We start from the raw sequence: 22,514 nt of genomic DNA, 5'->3' as shown, positions 1-22,514 counted from the left end.
TGCCGGACCATCCACTAAGGAACCGAGTTCTTCCTTTTAAAATCAGCCTCTTTTTATTTTGAGACGGAGTCTTGTTCTGTCATCCGGGCTAGAGTGCAATAGCGCGATCTCGACTCACTGCAACCTCCGCCTCCCGGGTTCAAGCGATTTTCCTTTCTCAACCTCCCGAGTAGCTGGGATTACAGGCATGCGCGTGGCTAATTTTGTATTTTTAGCAGAGATGGGGTTTCTCCATGTTGGTCAGGCTGGTCTCGAACTCCCGACCCAAGGTTATCCGCCCGCCTCGGCCTCCCAAAGTGCTGGGATTGCAGGCGTGAGCCACTGCGCCCGGCCAAAGCAGCCTTTTAAGTGCCTGCCAAGTGCTTGCTGCCTGAGCTTTCTTTTATTCATTCATTCACTGTTTTCTCGTATTCATGGCTTGCTAATGATTATTGAACGCCGACCGCGTGCAGGGCTCGGATCACATTTCCGCCGCCTTCACGGCTCTTCCACTTTAAAGGGACGGGCAGGTAACAAACAAGTGCTCGACAGTGGATGACTCAGGGTGGTCAGGAAAGGCTCAGAAAGGTGGATAAGTGGAAACCGAGAAAGAGCCTAGGGGGAGCTTATGGACAGAGCCTGAGGCCTCAAAGCAGCTTACTGGGTTCCAGAAGGTGGAAGCGGGCTGGCCTGGCTGGAACATCGTTTGGGGTGTCCGGGATGGGTAGAGTTGGACGTGGTGGATTGTGGAAAAGGTGAGGGAGTAGAAAGCTTGGACAGGGAGAGAGAATATGAATCATTGCATTGCAGGCTTCGTACATTTTGTTCTAAGGGCAATGGAAAATCATTAAAGAATTTCAATTAAAGGACTCCCATGATCTGATTTATGTTCTTAAAAGGTTACTAAGGAAAGGGAAGATTACTGTGACTGTTGTTCGGAGACGAGATTGCAGGGGAACAAAGAGACCAGCATTGAAAGCTAACACAGCCATCCCGGTGAAAGATTGTTGGTGGCTTGGCCTACTGTTCTGGCAGTGAAGTTGCAGAGAAGTGGAAGATTTGAGCAGTATTCTGGAGATGGAACCATAGTATTTGTCAATGGCCCTGGATTTGAGGGCAAAGAAGGGTGCACAGTTTCATTTTGGGGGAAGGCGAAGCTGGTTATACAGACTTGAACAAGACAGTTTGCTCTTCATCCTCAGGAAGCTTACTGTCCAATAAATCCCCCAGTAGATAGCACAATGTTTGGCACATGAGAGGTCCGTGGAAATATTTGTTGAATGAATTTTTAATTTGGGAACCCAAGACAGATGGATCACTGGAGGGCAAGAGTTCAAGACCAGCCTGGGCAATATGGTGAAACCCTGTCTCTACAAAAAATATAAGAATTAGCCGGTGTGGTAGCGCATGCTTGTAATCCCAACTACTTGGGAGGCTGAGGCAGGAGACTCTGGAACCCGGGAGGCGGAGGTTGCAGTGAGCCAAGATCACACTGCTGCACTCCAGCCTGGGCAACAGAACGAGATCCTGTCTAAAGAAAAGAAAAGAAAGCACCATAGTCACCATGATTAGTTACTTTACATTGAATTTGCCAAAGAGCATATGTCAGTTAAATAAGAGCCTAGAAAAATGTATGCTCTTTACTTGCGTTTAAAAACTCATCTTAAATGAAAAGAGAAGTGCACAGAGTGATACAACTTTGTCTTAATTAGCTATGCTGTTTCTTGGTGCTTCCTTGACTAGTATTGAATCAAAATCGTGATTGTCACTAAGGCGGCAACTAAGTAGAATCACACAGTAAGCTGCCATGGATAATGTAGATGTCAGATGAGTTGCAGTGAATAAAATGAAAGATTAGCTTAATTTAGATTAGCCCCAATAATTCGTGTGTATGTGTAATTTTTTTTAAAAGAGACAAGGTCTTGCTATGTGACCAGGCTGGTCTCAAACTTCTGGCCTCAAGTGATGCGCCCACCTTAGCTTCCCAAAGTGCTGGGATTACAGGCATTGAGCCACCGTGCCCGGCCAACCCCAATAGTTCTTCCTCATAATTTATCTCATCCACGTAATCTATATGATACAAGTGGCTCTGCATCTCAATGAGTTTCTGTAATCTTAGTTTAAAGACAAGTAAAAGTGAACTGCTTACATCTAAGGAGGTCTCCCTGGCATTGGCAATGTGGGGAGAGGAGGTGAGAAATGGTCAATTCTGGATGCATCCTGAGGTTAGAGCCCATAGGAGTGGTAGGATTCTGGGTGTGTTGGGTGTGTGTTGTAAGAGAAAGAGAAAAATTGAAAGTGACATTTCTGATGTTGATTTCACACAGCGAAGATTCTACATTGCTTTTCTCCTGGGCACCTGAGCCTCCTTTGAAGTTTCCTGTCACAACTGTCCTCTTGACAGCATGGATGGTAAGGCCTGGCAGTTTTCTGTTTCGCTGTTTCAAGGAAAAGTACCCTTTTGTCCATGGACTTGTTACTTATTCTACTTGTAAAATAGTGAAAATGCTCCCCAACCCTCAGGTATCGTCTTCATGGTTCTGAAGCAATCTCACATCTCACCTTGATCACTGAATGTTACTTGCTCTTATCAGATGAGATTCCTTCTGGCAACAGTGATTGTCTCTCATAATTACAATAGCTGGCAAGGTGTACAGGGGGCCAAGCACTGCTCCATGGTCCACATGTTAACTGATTTAGTCCTTGGGCAAACATATTTTATAGGCAGGAAGACAGGGATGTTTAGTAACTTGTCACGGTTCAAGCTGGCAGAGCAGGGCTTTGAACCAGGCAGTCTGACTTCAGAGTTTACATTTGATAATGAAATCTGTTGAAGTGACTTAGTCTAGCTCTGACGCTCTGACTTTAGTTTTTATTAATATAATCCTTTGTAATTTTGTTCATTTTGCAAGGGTGTGTACAAAATGTTTACCTTGAAAAGAGAAGCTGCGCTAATTAGCAATCATCTAAAATGATTGTGCTGGGCCAGGTTCAGTGGCTCACGCCTGTAATCTCAGCACTTTGGGAGACTGGGGTGGGAGGATTGCTTGAGTCCAGGAGTTCAAGACCAGCCTGGGCAATAGAGTCAAACCTCATTTCTATTTTTAAAAAATTAAACTGATTGTGGTGGTTGTGAAGAGACCTAGCTGCATAATTGAACTCATAATCTGAAAGTGGATTTAAAAAGAAAATTCAAACGCATAATACTTTGCCATTTAAAAAAAAAACTTGAAATTCCTTGCACTGTGATGCCCGGTAGCCCCTGCTTACCCTTGAGGGATGTGTTTCAAGATTCCCAGCAGATGCCTGAAACCAACGATAGTACCAAACCCTATGCATGCTATGTTTTTTTCCTGTACATTATACCTGTGATAAAGTATAATTTATGAATTAGGCATAGTGAGAGATGAACGACAATAATAGAACAATTGTGACAACATACTGTAATAAAAGTTACATGAGTGTGGTCTCTCTCTTAAGTATCTGTTGCATTCAAAATATCCGTTGTACTGTCCTCAGCCACAGTGACCATGGAAAGTCAAAACCATGGGAAATAAACCTAAGATAAGGGATGTTATTCCTTACGTGAAACTCATTGCTTTGGTGGTCTTATGGCAGTTTCCTGTTTCTTAAAATTGGCAAATTGCCTACCGGGCAGGTTATATAATACAAAGCATCACTTTTTGCTATGAGATTGACATGAAAATAAGAGGTGAATGGTTACATGTTCTCTAAGAAATCGTAGTATCTATCTGGAGACAGTATAGGTCAAGAAAAAAGAAATCATGATGTTTAGGCTGGGAGCAGTGGCTCACACCTGTAATCCCAGCACTTTGAGAGGCCAAGGTGGGTGAATCAGGAGTTGGTCAGGAGTTCGAGACCAGCCTGGCCAATATAGTGAAGCCCCATTTCTACTAAAAATACAAAAATTAGCCTGGCATGGTGGCACGCGCCTGTAATCCCAGCTGCTCGGGAGGCTGAGGCTGGAGAATTGCTTAAATCTGGGAGGCAGAGTTTGCAGTGAGTAGAGATCCCACCACTGCACTCCAGCCTGGGTGACACAGCGAGACTCTGTCTCAAAGAAAAAAGGAGAAAAAGAAACCATAATGTTTAGTAAGAAAATCTCATTTGGTCGGCATGGCTTCACAGTTTGGCTGGTGTAGGGGAAATCGGAAAGTGGGTGGTACTTGGGATGTGCTGTTGAACAGTGTTCCTCCTCATACTTGAATAGACCAATACTGTCTCCAGATAGATACTACGATGCTTTGTATTATGTAACCCACCCTGTAAATAATTTCAAGGCAAAGAATTCTATACATCTAAAGCCTAAATCTGTTTGGTGTTTTAAAATGATTTCCTTGTTGGTTGAATTTCACGGAAGTTGCTATGCGAAGTTGTCTCATTGATTGGAGTATAGTAGGTAAGAACATTTGGCCTCCTGGCTGGCCCACTCTAGGCACTAAGCATGTATTGGCTCCCTCTTAGCCGAGTGTCCCCTAAAAAGTACCTGGGGACAGGAAAGATAGAGACAAGGAGAACAAAGACTAGGCAAAATGGTGCATCTCTAGGGTCTTTTTTTTTTTTTTTTAAGTTTCAACTGTTATTTTAGATTCAGGGGTACATATGCAGATTTGTTACAAAGGTGTAGAGTGTGATGCTGAGGTTTGACGTATGATTGTGCCCATCACCCAGGTAATGAGCATCTTACACATCGGGTGGTTTCTCTTACCTTCTATGGGGTCATTTAAATTGCCTTGTTAAAGTTGAATGTTTGGAATTAGGTACACTTATTCTCTATCCTTTCTCTTCTTTTTCCCTAGAGGAGGAAGACAATCTGTCTCTGCTGACCGCACTGCTGGAAGAAAGTGAGTCAGCCTTGGATTATAATTCAGAAGAAAGTAATTTGTTGACTCAGGAAAATGGTGAGCCCGACGCATTTGATGAGCTCTTTGATGCCGACGGTGACGGTGAATCTTACACAGAAGAGGCTGATGATGGAGAAACAGGAAGGGCCAAAGATGAAAAGGAAAATCTGGCCACTCTCTTTGGAGATATGGAGGACTTAACAGATGAAGAAGAAGTTCCTGCATCACAATCCACTGAAAATAGGATCCTCCCTGCTCCTGCCCCCAGTCAAGAGAAAACGAATCAGGAGTTGCAAGGTGCCCTAACTACTTGCCTTCCCTATTTCTTTGTGATCAGTTGGATGAAAACTACCAATCTAATTGTTGTTATCAAAATAGCTGCCGATTCAAGGGTAGAAATAAATGACTTTGTAAAAAAAAGAAAGAAAGAAAATTATACGAGTTAGTAGATGAAATGTTTAAGACCAGCATTTCAGCACAAACTACAGGCTCTATCAGTGTCAGCCAGCTGCCACTGACCCTGTACGGAATGGCTCTGCCACTTTTCATGTTTCTTACGGAATGGTAGTACTTTGGGATTTATGTGCGTGTGGAGCCAGAGATAAGGCTGCAAAGCTGCTATGTATTCTATTTGAGCAGAGCATTCTTGCACAGAAGCTTTGAGACATGTTATTTTCTTCATGTTTAAGCTATAATAAAATTCAGTGGTTGGCTGTTTTTTCTAATACAGAAGCCAGCATTTATTATGTTAGTTATGATACCCAATTTATGAAATAAATACAATTCTTTCTTTTTTTTTGCTTTTTGAGACAGTCTTGCTCTGTCACCCATGCTGGAGTGCAGTGGTGCAATCATGGCTCACTGTAGCCTTGACCTCCCAGGTTCAAGTGATCTTCCTGCCACTGCCTCCCTACTAGCTACGACCACAGGCATGCATCACCATGCCCAGCTAAATTTTTTTTTTTTTTCCATTTTCTATAGATACAGAGTCTCCCTATGTTGCCCATGCTGGTCTCAAACTCCTGGACTCAAGCAGTCCTCCTGCCTCAGCCTCCCAAAATGCTGGGACTGCAGGCATGAGCCACCATGCCTGGCCTATAATTATTTTTCAACTCCTAAAATCTTGTTAACTGTGGATTTGTATCTGATATCTGTTAATAGTACAAATTTATAACTAGTTTGACAATTGGGTCAAACGTCATTACTTTAAATAAAATAATGTGTTTCTCTAAGGGACCTCTTTGAAGTACAAAAGTTAATCATGAGCTTTGGGTATGTGATTATGTTGTGGGTCTCAAGGTGTGGGAGCAGAGAGTGGACAGCAAATATTGCCAGCATTTTTCTCATGTAGAATACTTTCTCCTGCCTGGTTCTTAAATTAACATATTTTTGTTACTAGAGGAATTAAGGAAGTTGCAAGAGCAAATGAAGTCCTTACAAGAACAGCTAAAAGTAGCCACAATTAAACAGTCAGCAAGCCCAGCCCGTCTGCATAAATCCCCTGGTAAGAAGACTGTGATTCTGGCAGTCGTGTGCATTTCTGTTATTAAGAAATTATCACATTACTTCTGCATCCAATTCCTGTTCAGACAGCCCTTTGAACCTCTTTCTGAATGGGTTTTTACTCATTTATTTTACTTTTAATCAAACAGCTAAGTCTCCACGGCTGCCTCTTAAGGAGAAGAGAATTCAGGAGTCACCATGCTTTTCTGAGGAGCTTGATGTCCCTGTGCTACCAAGAACCAAGCGGGTGGCCCGGACACCAAAGGCTTCCCCTCCAGGTGTGGTACTTGAGGCCTCAGTATCTTGGCACTGTTGCATGTGTTTGTGTGTGTCTGTCTGTCTGTCTGTCTGTGTCTTCTGATCTGTCTTATCTCCCCACTGAGAAAGTAAGTAAGTTTCTTGGGAATGGAACCACATGATATATTTTGTGTTCTTCCTCTACATCTCAAAGTGCCTAGAAAATCCTTAGGGTCAAGGCACGAATTGGGAGGATTGCTTGATCCTAGGAGTCTGAGATCAGCCTGGGCAATATAGCAAGAACCTATCTCTACAGTAAATTAAATTAGCCAGGTGCGGTGCTTGCTTGTAGTCTCAGCCACCTGAGAGGCTGAGGTGGGGGGATCTTTGAGCTCAGGAAGTTGAGGCTACAGTGAGTTGTCATCACACCACTGCACTATATCCTGTTTGACAGAGTAGGAGCCTGTCTCAAAGAAAATCCTTAGGTACAGAGTAGCTGTTTACTAAATACTTAACAAGATGAATTTTTTTTTAACTCTATAGTCTCATAGTTTTACCCAGATTGTAGTAAGTATAGCCACTGGTTAGGTTCTCATGCTTCAGGCTTGTGAGGTTATTACCTTAGAAAATGGTCCAGTTTTATTTGAAGCCAGGTGGTACTAAACCAAAAGGCTGTTTTTTAGAAAAGATTTCTTTGCCAGGAGTGTAGGACGGTACTCAAAATACAGTCCTATTTCAGCACACACATGCATATGCACAAAACAACAATGAAAAGGATTTCTGCCCTGTGTATTGGTTTTTCTTGTATTGCCAGGAGACCTAAGACAGGATGGTCCTAATAGAACATGGGTTAGAGGATGCAGCATTTTATTGGCTGCATGTGTTTGGAAAGGCCCCTTTGAATAGCATGGGTCTGGTGGCAACCTAGTAGAGAACTACTTCTGCCTGAGTGTTCATATTAATCTGACAGCAAATTATATATTGAGTACCTCCATTCAGGAGTCTCATCCACGCCCTCAGGACCTTTGGCATTACTAAAGTGTTGCATTACGCAATGTCCAAAGTTTGGTTCTGAGGGGTGGGGAATGGGCCTGGCCTGCAGGTTCCAAAGTTCCAGGCTCGCCCTGGCCCTAGCGTGAGAGCAGTGATCCGAAGTCCCTCCGAGGGCAAACAATAATCTTACGAAAGAGAGAGTGATATTTTATTAAGGAAAATACCCAAGCATTCTGACCTTCAGGAAAATTATTCTAACACTTCTAAAATATGAAAAGTAACTACATCAGGGATATTTAATGAAGCAATAGTGAAGAGAATACCAGACCCCTAACTCTCCTTGACCCCATAAATAAAATGGAATGGAGTGAAATGAAACAACAAAGAAGAAAAGGGGAACTAACTTTGGTTTTTTTGTTTTCTGGGTTTTTTTGTTTGTTTTGAGACAGAGTCTCACTCTGTCACCTAGGTTGGAGTGCAGTGGCATGATCTGGGCTCACTGCAACCTCCGCCTCCTGGGTTCAAGGGATTCTCCTGCCTTGGCCTCCTGAGTAGCGCCCAGCTAATTTTGTATTTTTAGTAGAGATGGAGTTTCACTCTGATGGCCAGGCTGGTCTTGAACTCTTGACCTGAAGTAATCTGCCCTCCTCAGCCTCTGAAAGTGCTGGGATTACAGATGTGAGCCACCACATCTGGCCTGGATTTTCTTAAAGTAGAATTTGAACTGTATGCAAATCCCCACTAATTACTCATTCTGAAGGAGGTCTTTCCTCCCTTTGGGAATGTACCCCAGTGTTCTATATGTGATGAATACTCAGTAAACATTGTTGCATAGAGAAACTGTGCTTTAGAACTGCACTGCCTAGTACACTAGCCATTAGCCACATGTGGATATTTAACTTAGATTAAATTCAGTTAGAAATTTACTTCCTTAAAAGCACTGGGTCGCATTTAAGTGACTGATGGCCACATGTGGCTGGTGGCTACCACTGTATTGGACAGCACCAATGTAGAACGTTGCTGTCATCAGAGAAATTTCTGTTGGCCTGTACTGCCAGGACATGGTCTTGGTGGGGCTTGCTTTGTTCTCAAGATTTGATTATTGCAGGTGTTCCTTTAAAAAAGGAACAATTCAGGCTGTGTGCAGTGCTCACGCCTGTAACCCCAGCACTTTGGGAGGCCTATGCCGGTGGATTGCTTGGACTCAGGAGTTCGAGATTATCCTGGGCAGCATGGGAAAACTCGTCTCTACAAAAAATAGGAAAATAAGCTGGGCATGGTGCATGTCTGTGGTCCCAGCTACTCGGAAATCACTTAAACACAGGAGATGGAGGTTGCAGTGATCCCAGATCATGCCACTGCACTCCTGCCTGTGTGACACAGTGAGTTCCTGTCACCAAATAAAGGAACAAATCTGTAAAAATAAATTTCGTGATTATCAGTGTGGTTGCCTTTTTGTTAATTGTGTTAATTTTCTAGAGCCCAAAAGCTCCTCTTCAAGGATGACAAGTGCACCCTCCCAACCACTTCAAACTATTTCTTGGAACAAACCTACTGGGATAACTAGAGATCACACCGTGGGGACCCCAGGAAACTCTGGGGAAACGGCTCAGCCGGTCTGCACGGAAGCCTTCTCCGGCCTGCGGCTCAGGTCAGTAGTAGCTCTACCATCTGTTCCTTTGTGCCACTACTGCATGGCTCTTTGTGCCACTCAGTCTTTTAGAAGTAGTGTGTTTATACACATCAGGATCCATAAAACACCAGCAGCTCTTGAACTGTGCAAAACACTGCCGTAAGACTAGCAGTAGCCCTGGGTTTGACTAAGTACAGTTGCATATTCAGTGTTTAAGAAAGACTTTTTCTTATGCATATAATCAACAACGAATATGTATCTATAAAAAGAAATGGACAAATGGTAGTATATTTAATCAGAAATTGACAGATGGAAACAGTCGACTTTTAAAATTTGTCTCCATCTCTACTGAGGTATATTTAGACTATTTGTAAATACATAGACAGTTCAACCAGGATAATATTAATGCAGTCAAGCAATTACAGGATTGCTTTGGCTCTTCTGGGTCTTTTGTGGTTCTGTAGACATTTTAGGATCATTTTTTCTGTTTCTTTTGATTCTTGTAATTGATGTTAAGAAAAATAGCTATGCCGTTTTTCTTTCCAATACCCTTTTTAAGGCAAATTTGTATCCTTTGTTAACATAGTCTGTTAAAATAGGAATATATTCCAAGCTCAATTAAAAGCTGTGTTCCAATCCTGGACTTTGATTTGACTTTATTTTTTATTATCTGTGCTCTGCATCACGGCTCCATTGCATCTCCATCACTACATCTGAATAATCCCAGGCAGCACAGTCATCCTCACCGTGAGACTGGATTGCTTTTAGCACAGTCCCTTTGAGGAACCAAGTGAAACCCCTCTAAAACTCCTCAACCTTGCCGGTCCAAACATCAGCCAACAAGTAAGGCTCTTAAAACTGCTAAGCTCTTAAAGTATTATTAGGCAGAGGAGAACAAGTGTTGCCAGCATACAATAAAAATGTATTGCAAGGCTGGTTGGTAGCTCACACCTATAAGCCCAACTTTGGGAGGTCGAGGCAGGAGGATTACTTGAAGTCAGGAGCTCGAAACCAGCCAGGGCAACATAGTGAGACCTCATCTCTACAAAAAGTAAATTAGCTGGATGCAGGGGCATGCACCTATAGTCCTACTTGAGGGGCTGAGGCAGGAAGATCACTTGAGCCCAGGAGTTCAAGACTGCATGCAGTGAGCTATGATCGTACCACTGCACACCAGCCTGAGCAACAGAGCAAGACCCCGTTTCTACAAACAAAAAAGAAGTGTATTGTAAAGACTTGGTATTCTCCAGAACTGAAGAATGTATATCTTAATTGCATCTGAGACAGAGTCTGAGAAATAGAATACAGCAGTAGAAGCTGTGGTTCTTACTGAGAGGGCTGCAGGGTGCCTTCTCAAGGTAGAGAATTGGCCCCTCCTGAGATGCTATTGCCTAACCCCAGCCATGGCCCACGTGGAGCTCCCTGCTGGTAATGAACAGTGTAGCTGCTGCGGGCATTTATTGCACATGTGAATCAAAACTGAGGTAGGAGAGGCTTAAACTACTCAGCAAAAGTTTCTAAGTGGCTTTTAAATTTAAGGGATTACGGAATAGTTTGAGTCTTTTTGTAATTGTTATATGTGAACCTCTGGCCCCGACATGGGTTGAGTATCCCTTATCCAAAATGCTTGGGGCCAGAACTGTTTTGGATTTTGGATTCTGGAATATTTACATTATATAGACTTGCTGGTTAAGCGTCCCAAATCTGAAAATCCAAAATCCGAAATGTTATAGTAAGTATTTCCTTTGAGTGTCATGTTTGTGGTCAGAAAGCTTTAGATTTTAGAGCTTTTTTGGTAGTAATCTATTAACTTGTTAAGGAAAAAACCCTGGGCTGTATGGAAGAACTTTCCCCTAGCAGCGCATGGTGGCTCACACCTGTAATCCCAGCACTTTGGGAGGCTGAGGGGAGCAGATAGCTTCAGCTCAGAAGTTTGAGACCAGCCTGGGTAATGGGACAAAACCCCATTACTAAAGAAACAGAGATGTCACCACCCGGTGTGGTGACATGCACCTATAGACCCAGCTGCTTGGGAAGCTGAGTGGGGAGGTCAATCCTGCAGTGAGCCGAGATTGTACCTCTGCACTCCATCCTGGGCCACAGAGCAGGACCCTATCTCAAAAAAAAAAAAAAGTTTCCTCAAAACTGGGAAGGATCCAAAAGCCAAAGAGTGACTTGGACTTGGACTCCCGCTTGTCCATTTTTGCTTTGGTTACCTGTGCTTTTCAGTTATTTCTCTACAAAACTTTGCCCAGACCAATGTCCTAGAGAGTTTCCCCAATGTTTTCTTTTAGTGATCTCTTAGTTTCAGGTCTTAGATTTAAGTCTTTAATTTTTTTGTTTTTTGAGACAGTCCTGCTGTCGCCCTGGCTGGTGTACAGTGTTGTGATCGAAGCTCACTATAACCTCTGCCTCCCGCTTGAAGTGATTCTCCTGCCTCAGCCTCCCGAGTAGCTGGGACTACAAGCACATGTCACCACTACTGGCTATTTCTATTTTTAGTAGAAACCGCCATGTTGGTCAGGCTAACCTCGAACTCCTGACCTCAGGTGATCCAGCTGCCTTGGCTTCCCAAAGTGCTGGGATTACAGGCTTGAGCCACCATGCCTGGGCTCTTGAATCCATTTCGATGTTATTTTTGTATATGGCCAGAGATACAGGTGTAGTTTCATTCTTCTGCATATGGATATCCAGTTTTCCCAGCACCATTTGTTGAAGAGACTGTCCTTTCCCCATTGTATGTTCTTTGTGCCTTTGTGGAAAATGAGTTCATGCCAGATTTATGGATTCGTTTCTGAGTTCTCTTTTCTGTTCTGTTGATCTGTGTTTCTGTTTTTATGCCAATACCATGCTGTTTTGGTTACTATAGCTTTAGTATAATTTGAAGTCAGGTAATATGATGCCTCCAGTTTTTTTCTTTTTGCTCAGGATTGCTTTGGCTATTTTCGGTCTTTGTGTTTCCATATACGTTTTAGGATTTTTTTTTTTCTGTTTCTGTGAAGATTATCATTGGTACCTTGATGGGGATTGCATTAACTCTCTAGATTGCTTTGGATAGTATGGACACTTTAACAACATTGATTCTTCCAATCCATCAACATGGGCTATTTTTCCATTTTTGGTATCCTCTTTAATTTCTTGCATCTGTGTTTTTTAGCTTTTATTGTAGAGATCTTTCACTTCTTTGGTTAAGTGTATTACTAGGTATTTTATTTGTAGCAGTTGTAAATGGGATTACTTTCTTGATTTTCAGATTGTTGTTGTCATATAGAAATGCTGATTTTTGTATATTGATTTTGTACCCTGCAACTTTACGGAATTGTTTTTATCAGTGCTGATAGTTTTTTGGTGGAATCTTTAGGTTTTTCCCAATATAAGATCATACCATCTGCAAACAAGGATAAATTTGACTTCTTCTTTTCCAATTTGGATGCCCTTTATCTCTTTCTCATCTGATTGCTCTAGCTAGGACCCCCCTAAGCTATTTGCCTACTGTGTATGTGCGACGAAACTCTTTTCTTGGTGTGTTCCTAGATATTCTCCAGGATGGTTGGGTTCTCGGGGACACCTGCTCCTTGGCTGGGCACCATGGCCTCAGCTCACTACCTGGCCTTCACGGTTCAGGCAGCTGACATACACCCTTAAGTAACTTGGGGCAGATGGAGGAGACCTGTCACACTACACTCACAGAAATCAGACAAAGGAAAGAATTTTGCCAGTGAAGTCATTGTTTTGCCTTCTGACTTAGAACAATGGAGAAATATTCTTCATTGTTCAGACTTAGCTCTGGGACTTTCTGTTCCAGAAGACTTATGAAATAGTGAAGCAGCATGTTTTGCTCTGAGTGTTATCTCTTGTCTGCAAATATGTAATGCGATCAAAGATGAAACAAGTGTTAATAATCCTAATAGTTTTTTGGCCACTCATTAGGAAGAAGAATATACTAATTGAAGGTACATTCGGAAGCCTTTATTGCATGTCAAAATCTTGACTTTCAGAAAATTCAATTAGAGTAGTAGAACTTGTGAAATTCTTGCATAATTGAAATGTAAATGTCTTATTTATGAATATCAATTCATGGTTTTGTAAAAGTAAAAAAGGATTGTATTCAGGATATTAAAATTTGCATAATTTAAGAGCTTAAAGGATTTGTGATCTTTCTTGTATTCTATGCAAGCCCTAGATCTATAACCAAAGAAAGGCAACCTAGCTTTAGAAATTACCTTACAGGCCAGGTACGGTGGCTCATGCCTATAATTCCCACACTTTGGAAGGCTGAGGCAAGTGGATCACTTTAAGGCCGGGAGTTAGAGACCAGCCAATACAAAAATTGGCTGGGCATGCTGGCACGTGCCTGTAGTCCCAGCCACTCAGGAGGCCAAGGCAGGAGAATCATTTGAACCTGGGAAGTGGAGGCTGCAGTGAGCCAAGATCGCACCACCTGCACTCCAGCCTAGGCAACAGAGTGAAACTCCGTCTCCAAAAAAAAAAAACACATTTTTATGTATTTGCTGTAAAAATTGATCTATATAACTAAGCTTCCTGAGAACAGGTACTGTAGAGGTTTCTGCCCATCACACTCCCTTACCACCTGCTAAGGTGCCAGGTAATTTTTTATTAGAATCACAATTACTAATCGCTGGTTTCTTAACCCAGGCGGCCTCGAGTATCCTCCACAGAAATGAACAAGAAAATGACCGGCCGAAAACTGATCAGATTGTCTCAGATCAAGGAAAAGATGGCAAGAGAGAAGCTGGAAGAAATAGACTGGGTGACATTCGGGGTTATACTGAAAAAGATTACGCCACAGAGTATGAACAATGTAAGCCATTGTGTTGGTTTCTTAGCAGTTTTACTACAAACTAACAGTGGGAATTTGAATTTGCTAACTGGAACCTGTTGGTGTTTCATTTAGAAATAAGTATAGTGAGTTCCAGAATTGCCACACATCACTGAGTTGGTGTCCACTGGGTGTATGCAAAGGATGCCCTACTTAAATAAGACCTGGTGGTATATGCGTTTCTTGGACTTCCCATTGTCCAAATTATTCTTACTGCATTTCACTTGTCATAGTTTTTGGTGACACGTAGTTGTCCCTGTGATCCTGTAATCTCTCCCATGGAGGAAAGGCGCAGATAACACATAGGCTGAGCTCACAGATTCTTTGGAAGTCCCTTTAGATGTCAGACGTCAACCACAGAAGTACTGAAATTGCTGGCCTGTGTTAGTGCTATGTGATATGTGTAATTTAACGGTGATTACCAAAGATCTATCAGGTTTCAAAATCACTTTTGACTGCGTCTAAATGGGAAAGTTATTTTGTAACCTGGCAAATCAGATTGCCTGGCTTCTAAGCCTTGTGCCCTTAACTAGTGATATTACCTGAGTTTGGCCCTTAATCTTTCTTTACTGGCTTCCATTTCTTTTTCTATAAAATGAAGGAACTGGCTTTGATTAGATTGAAAATCTCTCCTATCTCTAAAATACTATGATTGATCATGCTCAATAATGGTTGTATTCTCTAATGTAGATCTTGCCCAACCTTAGGTTTTTCGTGTGATCCAACATGGAGTTGAGTTTTCAGAGTAGCCGATCCTAAGCCATTATCCTCAGCAAACTAACAGAGGAACAGAAAACCAAACACCACATCTCACTTATAAGTGGGAGCTGAACAATGAGATCACATGAACACAGGGAGGGAACAACACACACTGGGGCCTGTTGGGAGAGGACGGGGGAGGGAGAGCCTGAGGGGAAAGAGCTGACTGATGCTGGGCTTAATACCCAGGTGATGGGTTGATAGGTGCAGTGAACCACCATGGCACACGTTTGCCTATGCAACAAACCTGCACCTGCTATGTTGAGGTAAATGTAGACAGGTCTGATTTTCCTTTGATTAAATTCTTAGTTACTTCATAAGTGGCTGTAATGACATGAAAATAATAGGCACGAGAATTTATCTGAACTCTCCCAAGACAGGCATTGCACAAATCCACAGAAGAGGCCTGCCATGCTTAGAGTCCAGGCAGTAGGTTCCGTACCATAACCCATAACCATACCCAGCCTGGGATGCCTCTGTGAGACAGTGCAAGTCAAGATTATTCAAATTATTCTGTTTTTAGAAACATCTGTAAAAGTAGAGGTTGTTCCTGTTATAATTGGTCAGCATTTTGAGCTGTATTTCTTCAGATACTTAATAATACTTCTGAAATGTTAAGGTTAAACTCAACCAATTTTCTTGAAGTGATGCATTTGTTTTTCTTGTAAGCTAAGCAAAATGTAATAGCCTAGAGAGGAAACTTTATTCATATTAATAATATACTTAGGCCAGGCTTGGTGGCTCACACCTATAATCCCAACACTGAGAGGATAGGGTGGGAACATCACTTGAGCCCAGGAGTTCACAACCAACCTGGGAAACATAGTGAGACCTGATCTCTATGAAATGAAAATAAATCATAAAATTAGCTGGGGCTGGTAGCATGCGTCTATAGTTCCAGCTGCTTGGGAGGCTGAGGATGGAGGATGCTCTGAGCCTAGGAGTTGGAGTGAGCAACAGGACATGATTGTACCACTGGACTCCAGCCTGGGTGACAGACCAAGACCTTGCCTCTACAAATAATCATTATAATTAATCAATGATATAGAATGGATTTATTCAATTTACCTAATACTGATTCATATCAGTAAGTTATTAAATGGCAGTGTGTGTTATACCTTCCACTTGTCCTTTTAATGACATGTGTGTGTATCTCTGTGTCATTAGAAAGGCAGTGCTATCCCACTCCCTCTGCTTAGACCAGAGGTAATTAGAGACTCTGCTAACAAGTTTGCCACTGGCTTGCTTTATTTCACCTTCATCTCTAAAATGAGAAGGGTAATATCATGCTAAAGGCTAGGTTAATTCATAGTTATCACACATGCTGACAATACATATTCGACTAACAAAATTCTTGGATTTTATGGATTATATGCATATATTTTTCCATAGGAAAACTCTTGACCCATAAATGAAGACGGCATAACCTACAGTTCAAAAATTGTTAAAAGTAAGAATAACTAACTATTTGTTCCAGGGAAAAACCTTCAGCATTTGGAAACTCAATGATCTTCGTGACCTCACACAATGCGTGTCTGTGTTCTTATTTGGAGAAGTTCACAAAGCACTCTGGAAGACAGAGCAGGGGACTGTAGTAGGGATCCTCAATGCCAACCCCATGAAGCCCAAGGATGGTTCAGAGGAGGTAAGAGCCTGTTTCTGGGATTAGATTGATGATTGTCTCTACAAGTTAGCTGAGTTTTATCAAAGACATTTGAGGCTGCGCATGGTGGCTCTTACCTGTAATCCTAACACTTTGGGAGGCCAAAGCGGGAGGATCACTTGATCCCAGGAGTTCAAGACCAGCCTGGCCACCACAATGAGACCTCCCAACCTCTACAAAAAAATTTAAAAATTGGCCAGGAGTGGGGGTGCACAACTGTAGTTCCAGCTACTCAGGAGGCTGTGGTAGGAGGATCACTTGAGCCCGTGAGGTTGAGGCTATAGTGAGCCGTGATTGTGCCACTGCAGTCCAACCTAGGCACAAAAGTAGATCCCATCTCAAAAAAAAAAAAAAAGAAAAGAAAAGAAAAAAAATCTGTATTAGTCTACCTCCAGAAAATAAATCATGCTTTTATGTGATTGTGTCTCCGTGAATCTGGCTTGTTTTTTGTTCCTTCATTACCCACCAGTATTCTGAATTTCCACCTGTTTCAAGCATTTTGTAACAACTACTTTTGTCTTTTCAAATTAGTTACAAAGTTCCTGGAGTTCTGGAACTATTGTGCTCAGGTTTCCTTAGATTTAATACTTTTTTTTGAGAGTGAGTCTTGCTTTGTCGGCCAGGCTAGAGTACAGTGACTTGAACTTGACTCACTGCAACCTGCATCTTCTGGGCTCAAGGGATACTTCCACCTCTGTCTCCTGGGTAGCTAGCTGTAAATATAGGTGTGTGCCACCATGCTCAGCTAATTTTTGTGGTGTTTTTTTTGTTTGTTTGTTTTTTTGAGACGGAGTTTCACTCTTTTTGCCCAGACTGAAGTACAATGGCGTGGTCTCCACTCACTGCAACCTCCGCCTCCCAGGTTCAAGCAATTCTCCTGCCTCAGCCTCCCAAGTAGTTGGGATTACAGGCATGCGCCACCATGCCCGGCTAATTTTTTTGTGTTTTTAGTAGAGATGAGGCTTCACCATGTTGGCCAGGCTGGTTTCGAACTCCTGACCTCAGGTGATCTGCCTGCCTGGGTCTCCCAAAGTGCTGGGATTACAGGCATGAGCCACCTCGCCTGCCCTGTTTTGTGGTTTTGCTTTATTTTTTAACAAAAAACAGGGTTTCACTGCATTGCCCAGGCTTGTCTCAAACCCTTGGGCTCGGGTGATCTACCCACGTCAGCCTCCCAAAGTGCTGGGATTACAAGTGTGGGCCACCGTGCCCAGCCAGATTCCTTATATAAATTTTTATGGTGGCATCAAGAAAACAGTGTGTTATAGTTGAGGGAATTTTGCTCCATTGACTATGACAGCCATAGCTGCAGTTTAAAATCAAAGTGAATTTTCATCTTCTCAGGCAACACTACAGTTTTGGCACTACCCACCGCTTCTCTAGGGAGTCGCAAATCTAGATACAGTGTGAATAGCAATGGGCAGTTTCTCTACTCTGACCCAGCACCTAATTTTACTCTATTGTAGTCAGATTATTATTTTCAAGAGAAGTGAAGAAAAAGTTATCTCATTCCTTGCTTTCACCAGAGAATGTCAACAAATCTTCCTCTATCGGTTAGAAGGGTGTTCGGCTGCTAGTAACAAACTTAAGTACAGTTTCTTTTCAACAATAAACAGTGGGGGCTTATCTTTCTTATATATTTTTTTAAAAATCCAGATTAAGGCACTATGGTGATTTAAGAGCAACATCTCTGTGAGTATCGGCCTTTCCCTCCTGGTCACGAGGTGCCTTTGAAACTCAAGCCATCACTGTGAAGTGGCATACCGTGGAAGGGTACTAGTTTCTTGGAGAGGAACACCATGCACTGTTTACAATCCCATGGGAGGGCTCTAAACACCTTACCAATTTCTACTATTTCTAGATCTGGTAGGTTCCCAGGTCTGGCCGAAAGCTTTGTACAAACCCAGCTGCCAGTGGTTCAGCACAAACCAAGCTACCTGCAGTTTTGCACAAACCCATCTATGGGAGCATGCATCCAGGAGATAAAACACTTACACAAGTTGGGCGAAGCACCTCAGGCAGCAAGAGTCCACAGAAGCCTAGGATCTAGGTTGAGCCCGTCTACGAAGGCTCGGGAAAGGCAGTCCAGGCAATTGCAGTCCCATCTGTTCACGTCTCTCTTCACCCTGCAACAGAGGGATTATGAAAGCGCCCTGATCCAGATTTTATAACCTGAAGGCTACTTGGCTCATTGAGCTAACGTGTTGTAGATTTTGTCCTAGGAGGGGTGAGGATAAAGCTCAGGCTATTCAGGACAGTACCTCTTGGTACAATCGGTTCAAGAAGAAAATCGTAAACAAGAAGGGAGAGAGGTGAGTTCACCAAGGCCCTTCAGGGACTTGTCTCTGTAGTCCTCTCCATTCAAGGCAAGAAGTGAGGAGGAAGGGGGAGCCAGCCTCCTAACTCGTTTTGTCAGGAAAGCAAAAGCTTCCCTACCAACTCCTGCTTACATCTGATCATCTAGAACTTATCACATAACCACTGCTCGCTCTAAGGAGCGCTGGGAAAACAGGGAACAGGATCTATTACCTGAGGCTGAGAACTCGGCCAGCCCAGATAAAATCAGGATTCCAATCGCAAAGATGAAGGAAAGGAGAGAAAATCGGAAGAGAATTGAAGGTACCTTCTGCACCCCTGTTCCTAAAACAGCTGTAGAGCACTGGTTTCGCATTCCTTCACACCAGTAAAACCTCCCTCCTTTTTGAGGCAGGGCCTCATTCTCTTGCCCAGGCTGGAGTGCAGTCACAGCTCACTGCAGCCTAGACTTCCCAGGCTCTAGTGATCCTCCCACATCAGCCCCGCAAGCAGCTGGGACTACAGGCACACACCACCACGCCTGGCTAATTTTTGTATTTTTTGTAGAGACAGGGTTTTGGCCACATTGCCTAGGCTGGCCTCAAGAGACCCACCCACCTCGGCCTCCCAGAGTACGAGGGTTGTAGGCGTGAGCCACTGCACCTGGCAATAACCTTAAGTCGGCACCAACCATTCTTTTCTCTGTTCCTGCTAATAAAGGGCCATAATTTTGTCTGCTTTTAACTCCTGCCCCACCTCTTTCTTCCAGGTGTGTTTATCTATCGATCATCCTCAAAAGGTCTTAATTATGGGTGAAGCTCTCGACCTGGGAACCTGTAAAGCCAGGAAGAAGAACGGAGAGCCATGCACGCAGACTGTGAATTTGGTTGGTTTCAACTTTGTTAGGATGGTTTCTGCTAAAAAAAAAGAATGGTTAGGAATAAACTGTAGGTACTTTAGCTGTGATAACCAGTTTGGAACTGAGTTTCCTACTTAAAGGAAGAGTCAAAATGAGAACATTTACTGTGTGGGTTATAATCCCCAGTTTAAAAAACTGAGGGCAGGGGAAGGTGGGGAGATTTAACCTCTTAGGAAAGTGATCTTTTTTTTTGAGATGGAGTTTCACTTTTGTTGCCCAGGCTGGAGTGCAATGGCGCCATCTCAGCTCACTACAACTTCCGCCTCCCAGATTCAAGCGATTCCCCCGTCTCAGCCTCCTAGTAGCTAGGATTACAGGCGCATGCCACCACACCTGGCTAATTTTTATATTTTTTAGTAGAGATGGGGGTTTCATCATATTGGTCAGGCTGGTCTGAAACTCCTGACCTCAGGTAATTTGACTACCTTGGCCTCTCAAAGTGTTGGGATTACAGACATAAGCCACTACACCTGGTGGAAAGTGATCTTTCATCTGACCAGGAGGTTTAAGACAGAATTTTTGTTTGCCTTCAATTCTTGTAGTCCCAAAGAGCAAACATGATAAAATACAACGAAAATTGTATTTTAACTCAATTATACCTTTTCTTAGGACTTTTTAAAGAATAGTAGCTTCATTTAGGTATAATTTACCTACCATTCAATTCACCAAAACAATTCAGGTCAGGTGCAGTGGCTCATGCTTGTAATCCCAGCACTTGGGAAGGTCCAGGTAAGCAGATCACCCAAGGTCAGGAGTTCGAGACCAGCCTGGCCAGCATGGTGAAAGCCCATCTCTACTAAAAATACAAAAATTAGCTGGGCATGGTGGGGGGTGCCTGTAGTCCCAACACTTGGGAGGCTGAAGCAAGAGAATCATTTGAAACCAGGAGACAAAGGTTTCAGTGAGCTGAAATCATACTATTACACTCCAGCCTAGGTGACAGAGTGAGATTGTCTCAAAAAATAATAAATAAATAAACAATTCAGTAATTTCTAGTACATTCACAGAGTTTTGCAACCATCACCACTATGTAATTTCAGAATCCTTTCATTACCCCAGAAAAAAACCCAATACCCACTAGTAGTTATTCCGAGTCTCCTCTTCCCCAGTCCCTGGTAAGTGCTAACCTACTTTCTGTCTCTATGGATTTGCCTCTTCTAGACATTTTATATAATAGAATCACAATATGTGACCTTTTCTGTCCGGCTTATTTTACTTAACATGTTTCTCACAACTGATCCATGCTGTAGCATTTACAACACTTTATTCCTTTTTGTGGGTAAATAATATTCCATTGTATGGATATACCACGTTGTTTATTCTTTCATCAGTTGATAGATGGTTGGGTTGTTGCCACATTTAGCTATTATGAATAAGGCTGCTAAAACACACATCCCAGTTTTTATGGGGAAGTATGTGCTCCACTCTCTTGGGCATACACCTGGGAGTGGGATTACTGGGGCAATATGGTATCTGTCTCGATTTTTGAGGAACTGCCAGACTGGTTTCCCAAGTGGCTGTGCTGTTTTACATCACACCAATAATGTATGAACTTTCCAGTTTCTCCCTGTCCTTGTTGGCACCTGTCACTGTATTTCTTTTTTGTTGTAGCCCTTGTAGTAGGGTGAAGAGGTACTTCTTAGAGTTCTTTGAAGGGTGAAATGACAGTTTTGGTTTCATCTCTTTTTAGTTTCCTTATTCCTTCCTGTTAGATGAATTCGTGGACAGGAAGTAATAAGGTGGGTGACAGTTGGAAAATGAGATTTCAGAGTGAAGTACCTAACAGATCTCCCTGTGAGAAATAGATCCTTAAAAATCCACTGCCTGGCCAGGCATGGTGGCTCACACAAGTAATCCCAACACTTTGGGTGGCCGAAATGGGCAGATCACTTGAGGCCAGGAGTTTGAGACCATAAAACCCCGTCTCTGCTAAAAATAGAAAAGTTAGCTGGGCGCGGTGGTGCATGCCTGTAATCCCAGCTACTTGGGAGACTGAGGCAGGAGAATCACTTGAACCCAGGAGGCAGAGGTTGCAGTGAGCCAAGATCACACCACTGCACTCCAGCCTGGGCGACAGAGGGAGACTGTCTCTGAAAAGGAAATTCCATTGACACCATAACTACTATTCACCCAATAGAACAATACTGCACCATCTTTGTTTCTTTCACTGAAAGGATAGCACCTGTCCAAGGATCAACTAGAGAAACAGCTAGAAAAACCTCACTGGGAGCTGATTTTGTTTTTAAATTATTTTTTATTGAGGCAAAATTCACAATATACAGTTAACCATTTTTAAATATTTATTTATTTATTTATTTATTTTTTGAGACGGAGTTTCACTCTTGTTACCCAGGCTGGAGTGCAATGGCGTGATCTCGGCTCACCGCAACCTCCACCTCCTGGGTTCAGGCAATTCTCCTGCCTCAGCCTCCTGAGTAGCTGGGATTACAGGCACGTGCCACCATGCCCAGCTAATTTTTTGTATTTTTAGTAGAGACGGGGTTTCACCATGTTGACCAGGATGGTCTCGATCTCTTGACCTCATGATCCACCCACCTCGGCCTCCCACAGTGCTGGGATTACAGGCGTGAGCCACCGTGCCCGGCCCATTTTTAAATATTTATTATTCAGTGATACTAAGTTGTGTAACCACCAGCTCCCTGGTTTCAAGATTCCATCACCCTGTAAAAGCACTGGCCCCATTAAGTCATCACTCCCATCCCGCACTCCCTCCATCTCTTGGTGTCGTCTCGTCTGCTTTCTGTCTCTATGGATATGTCTCTTCTGTAAAAGGACTTACACAACATGGGACCTTGTGAGTCTGGCTT

The 22,514-nt window shown here is 42.8% G+C and overlaps 2 protein-coding genes across 4 annotated transcripts in view; one reads left to right on the top strand and one right to left on the bottom strand.

The window, feature by feature from the left end:
- The window catches only part of MCM10 (minichromosome maintenance 10 replication initiation factor), a 39,443-nt gene that overhangs the window by 248 nt on the left and 16,681 nt on the right, over positions 1-22,514 (top strand). The window contains exons 2-9 of the mRNA XM_017529847.2: positions 2,307-2,391; positions 4,800-5,141; positions 6,244-6,348; positions 6,497-6,625; positions 9,057-9,228; positions 13,867-14,032; positions 16,287-16,454; positions 19,537-19,653. Coding sequence (XP_017385336.1) covers positions 2,385-2,391; positions 4,800-5,141; positions 6,244-6,348; positions 6,497-6,625; positions 9,057-9,228; positions 13,867-14,032; positions 16,287-16,454; positions 19,537-19,653 — 1,206 coding nt within the window. The 5' untranslated portion in view covers positions 2,307-2,384. The remainder of the gene's footprint in view (positions 1-2,306; positions 2,392-4,799; positions 5,142-6,243; positions 6,349-6,496; positions 6,626-9,056; positions 9,229-13,866; positions 14,033-16,286; positions 16,455-19,536; positions 19,654-22,514) is intronic.
- UCMA (upper zone of growth plate and cartilage matrix associated) overlaps positions 14,150-22,514 on the bottom strand; it is a 64,152-nt gene continuing 55,787 nt past the window's right edge. For 2 of the 3 annotated variants that reach the window (XM_037739029.1, XM_037739030.1), the window contains exon 4: positions 14,150-15,133. In XM_037739029.1, the coding sequence (XP_037594957.1) occupies positions 15,066-15,133 (68 nt within the window). In that variant the 3' untranslated portion in view covers positions 14,150-15,065. The remainder of the gene's footprint in view (positions 15,134-22,514) is intronic. The other variant, XM_037739028.1, reaches the window with a different exon arrangement.

Source organism: Cebus imitator, unplaced genomic scaffold (assembly GCF_001604975.1).
Source record: "Cebus imitator isolate Cc_AM_T3 unplaced genomic scaffold, Cebus_imitator-1.0 Scaffold61, whole genome shotgun sequence".
Lineage (NCBI taxonomy): Eukaryota > Metazoa > Chordata > Mammalia > Primates > Cebidae > Cebus > Cebus imitator.
Note: the sequence above shows the minus strand (reverse complement) of the source record. Positions and strands in the feature narration are given on the sequence as shown.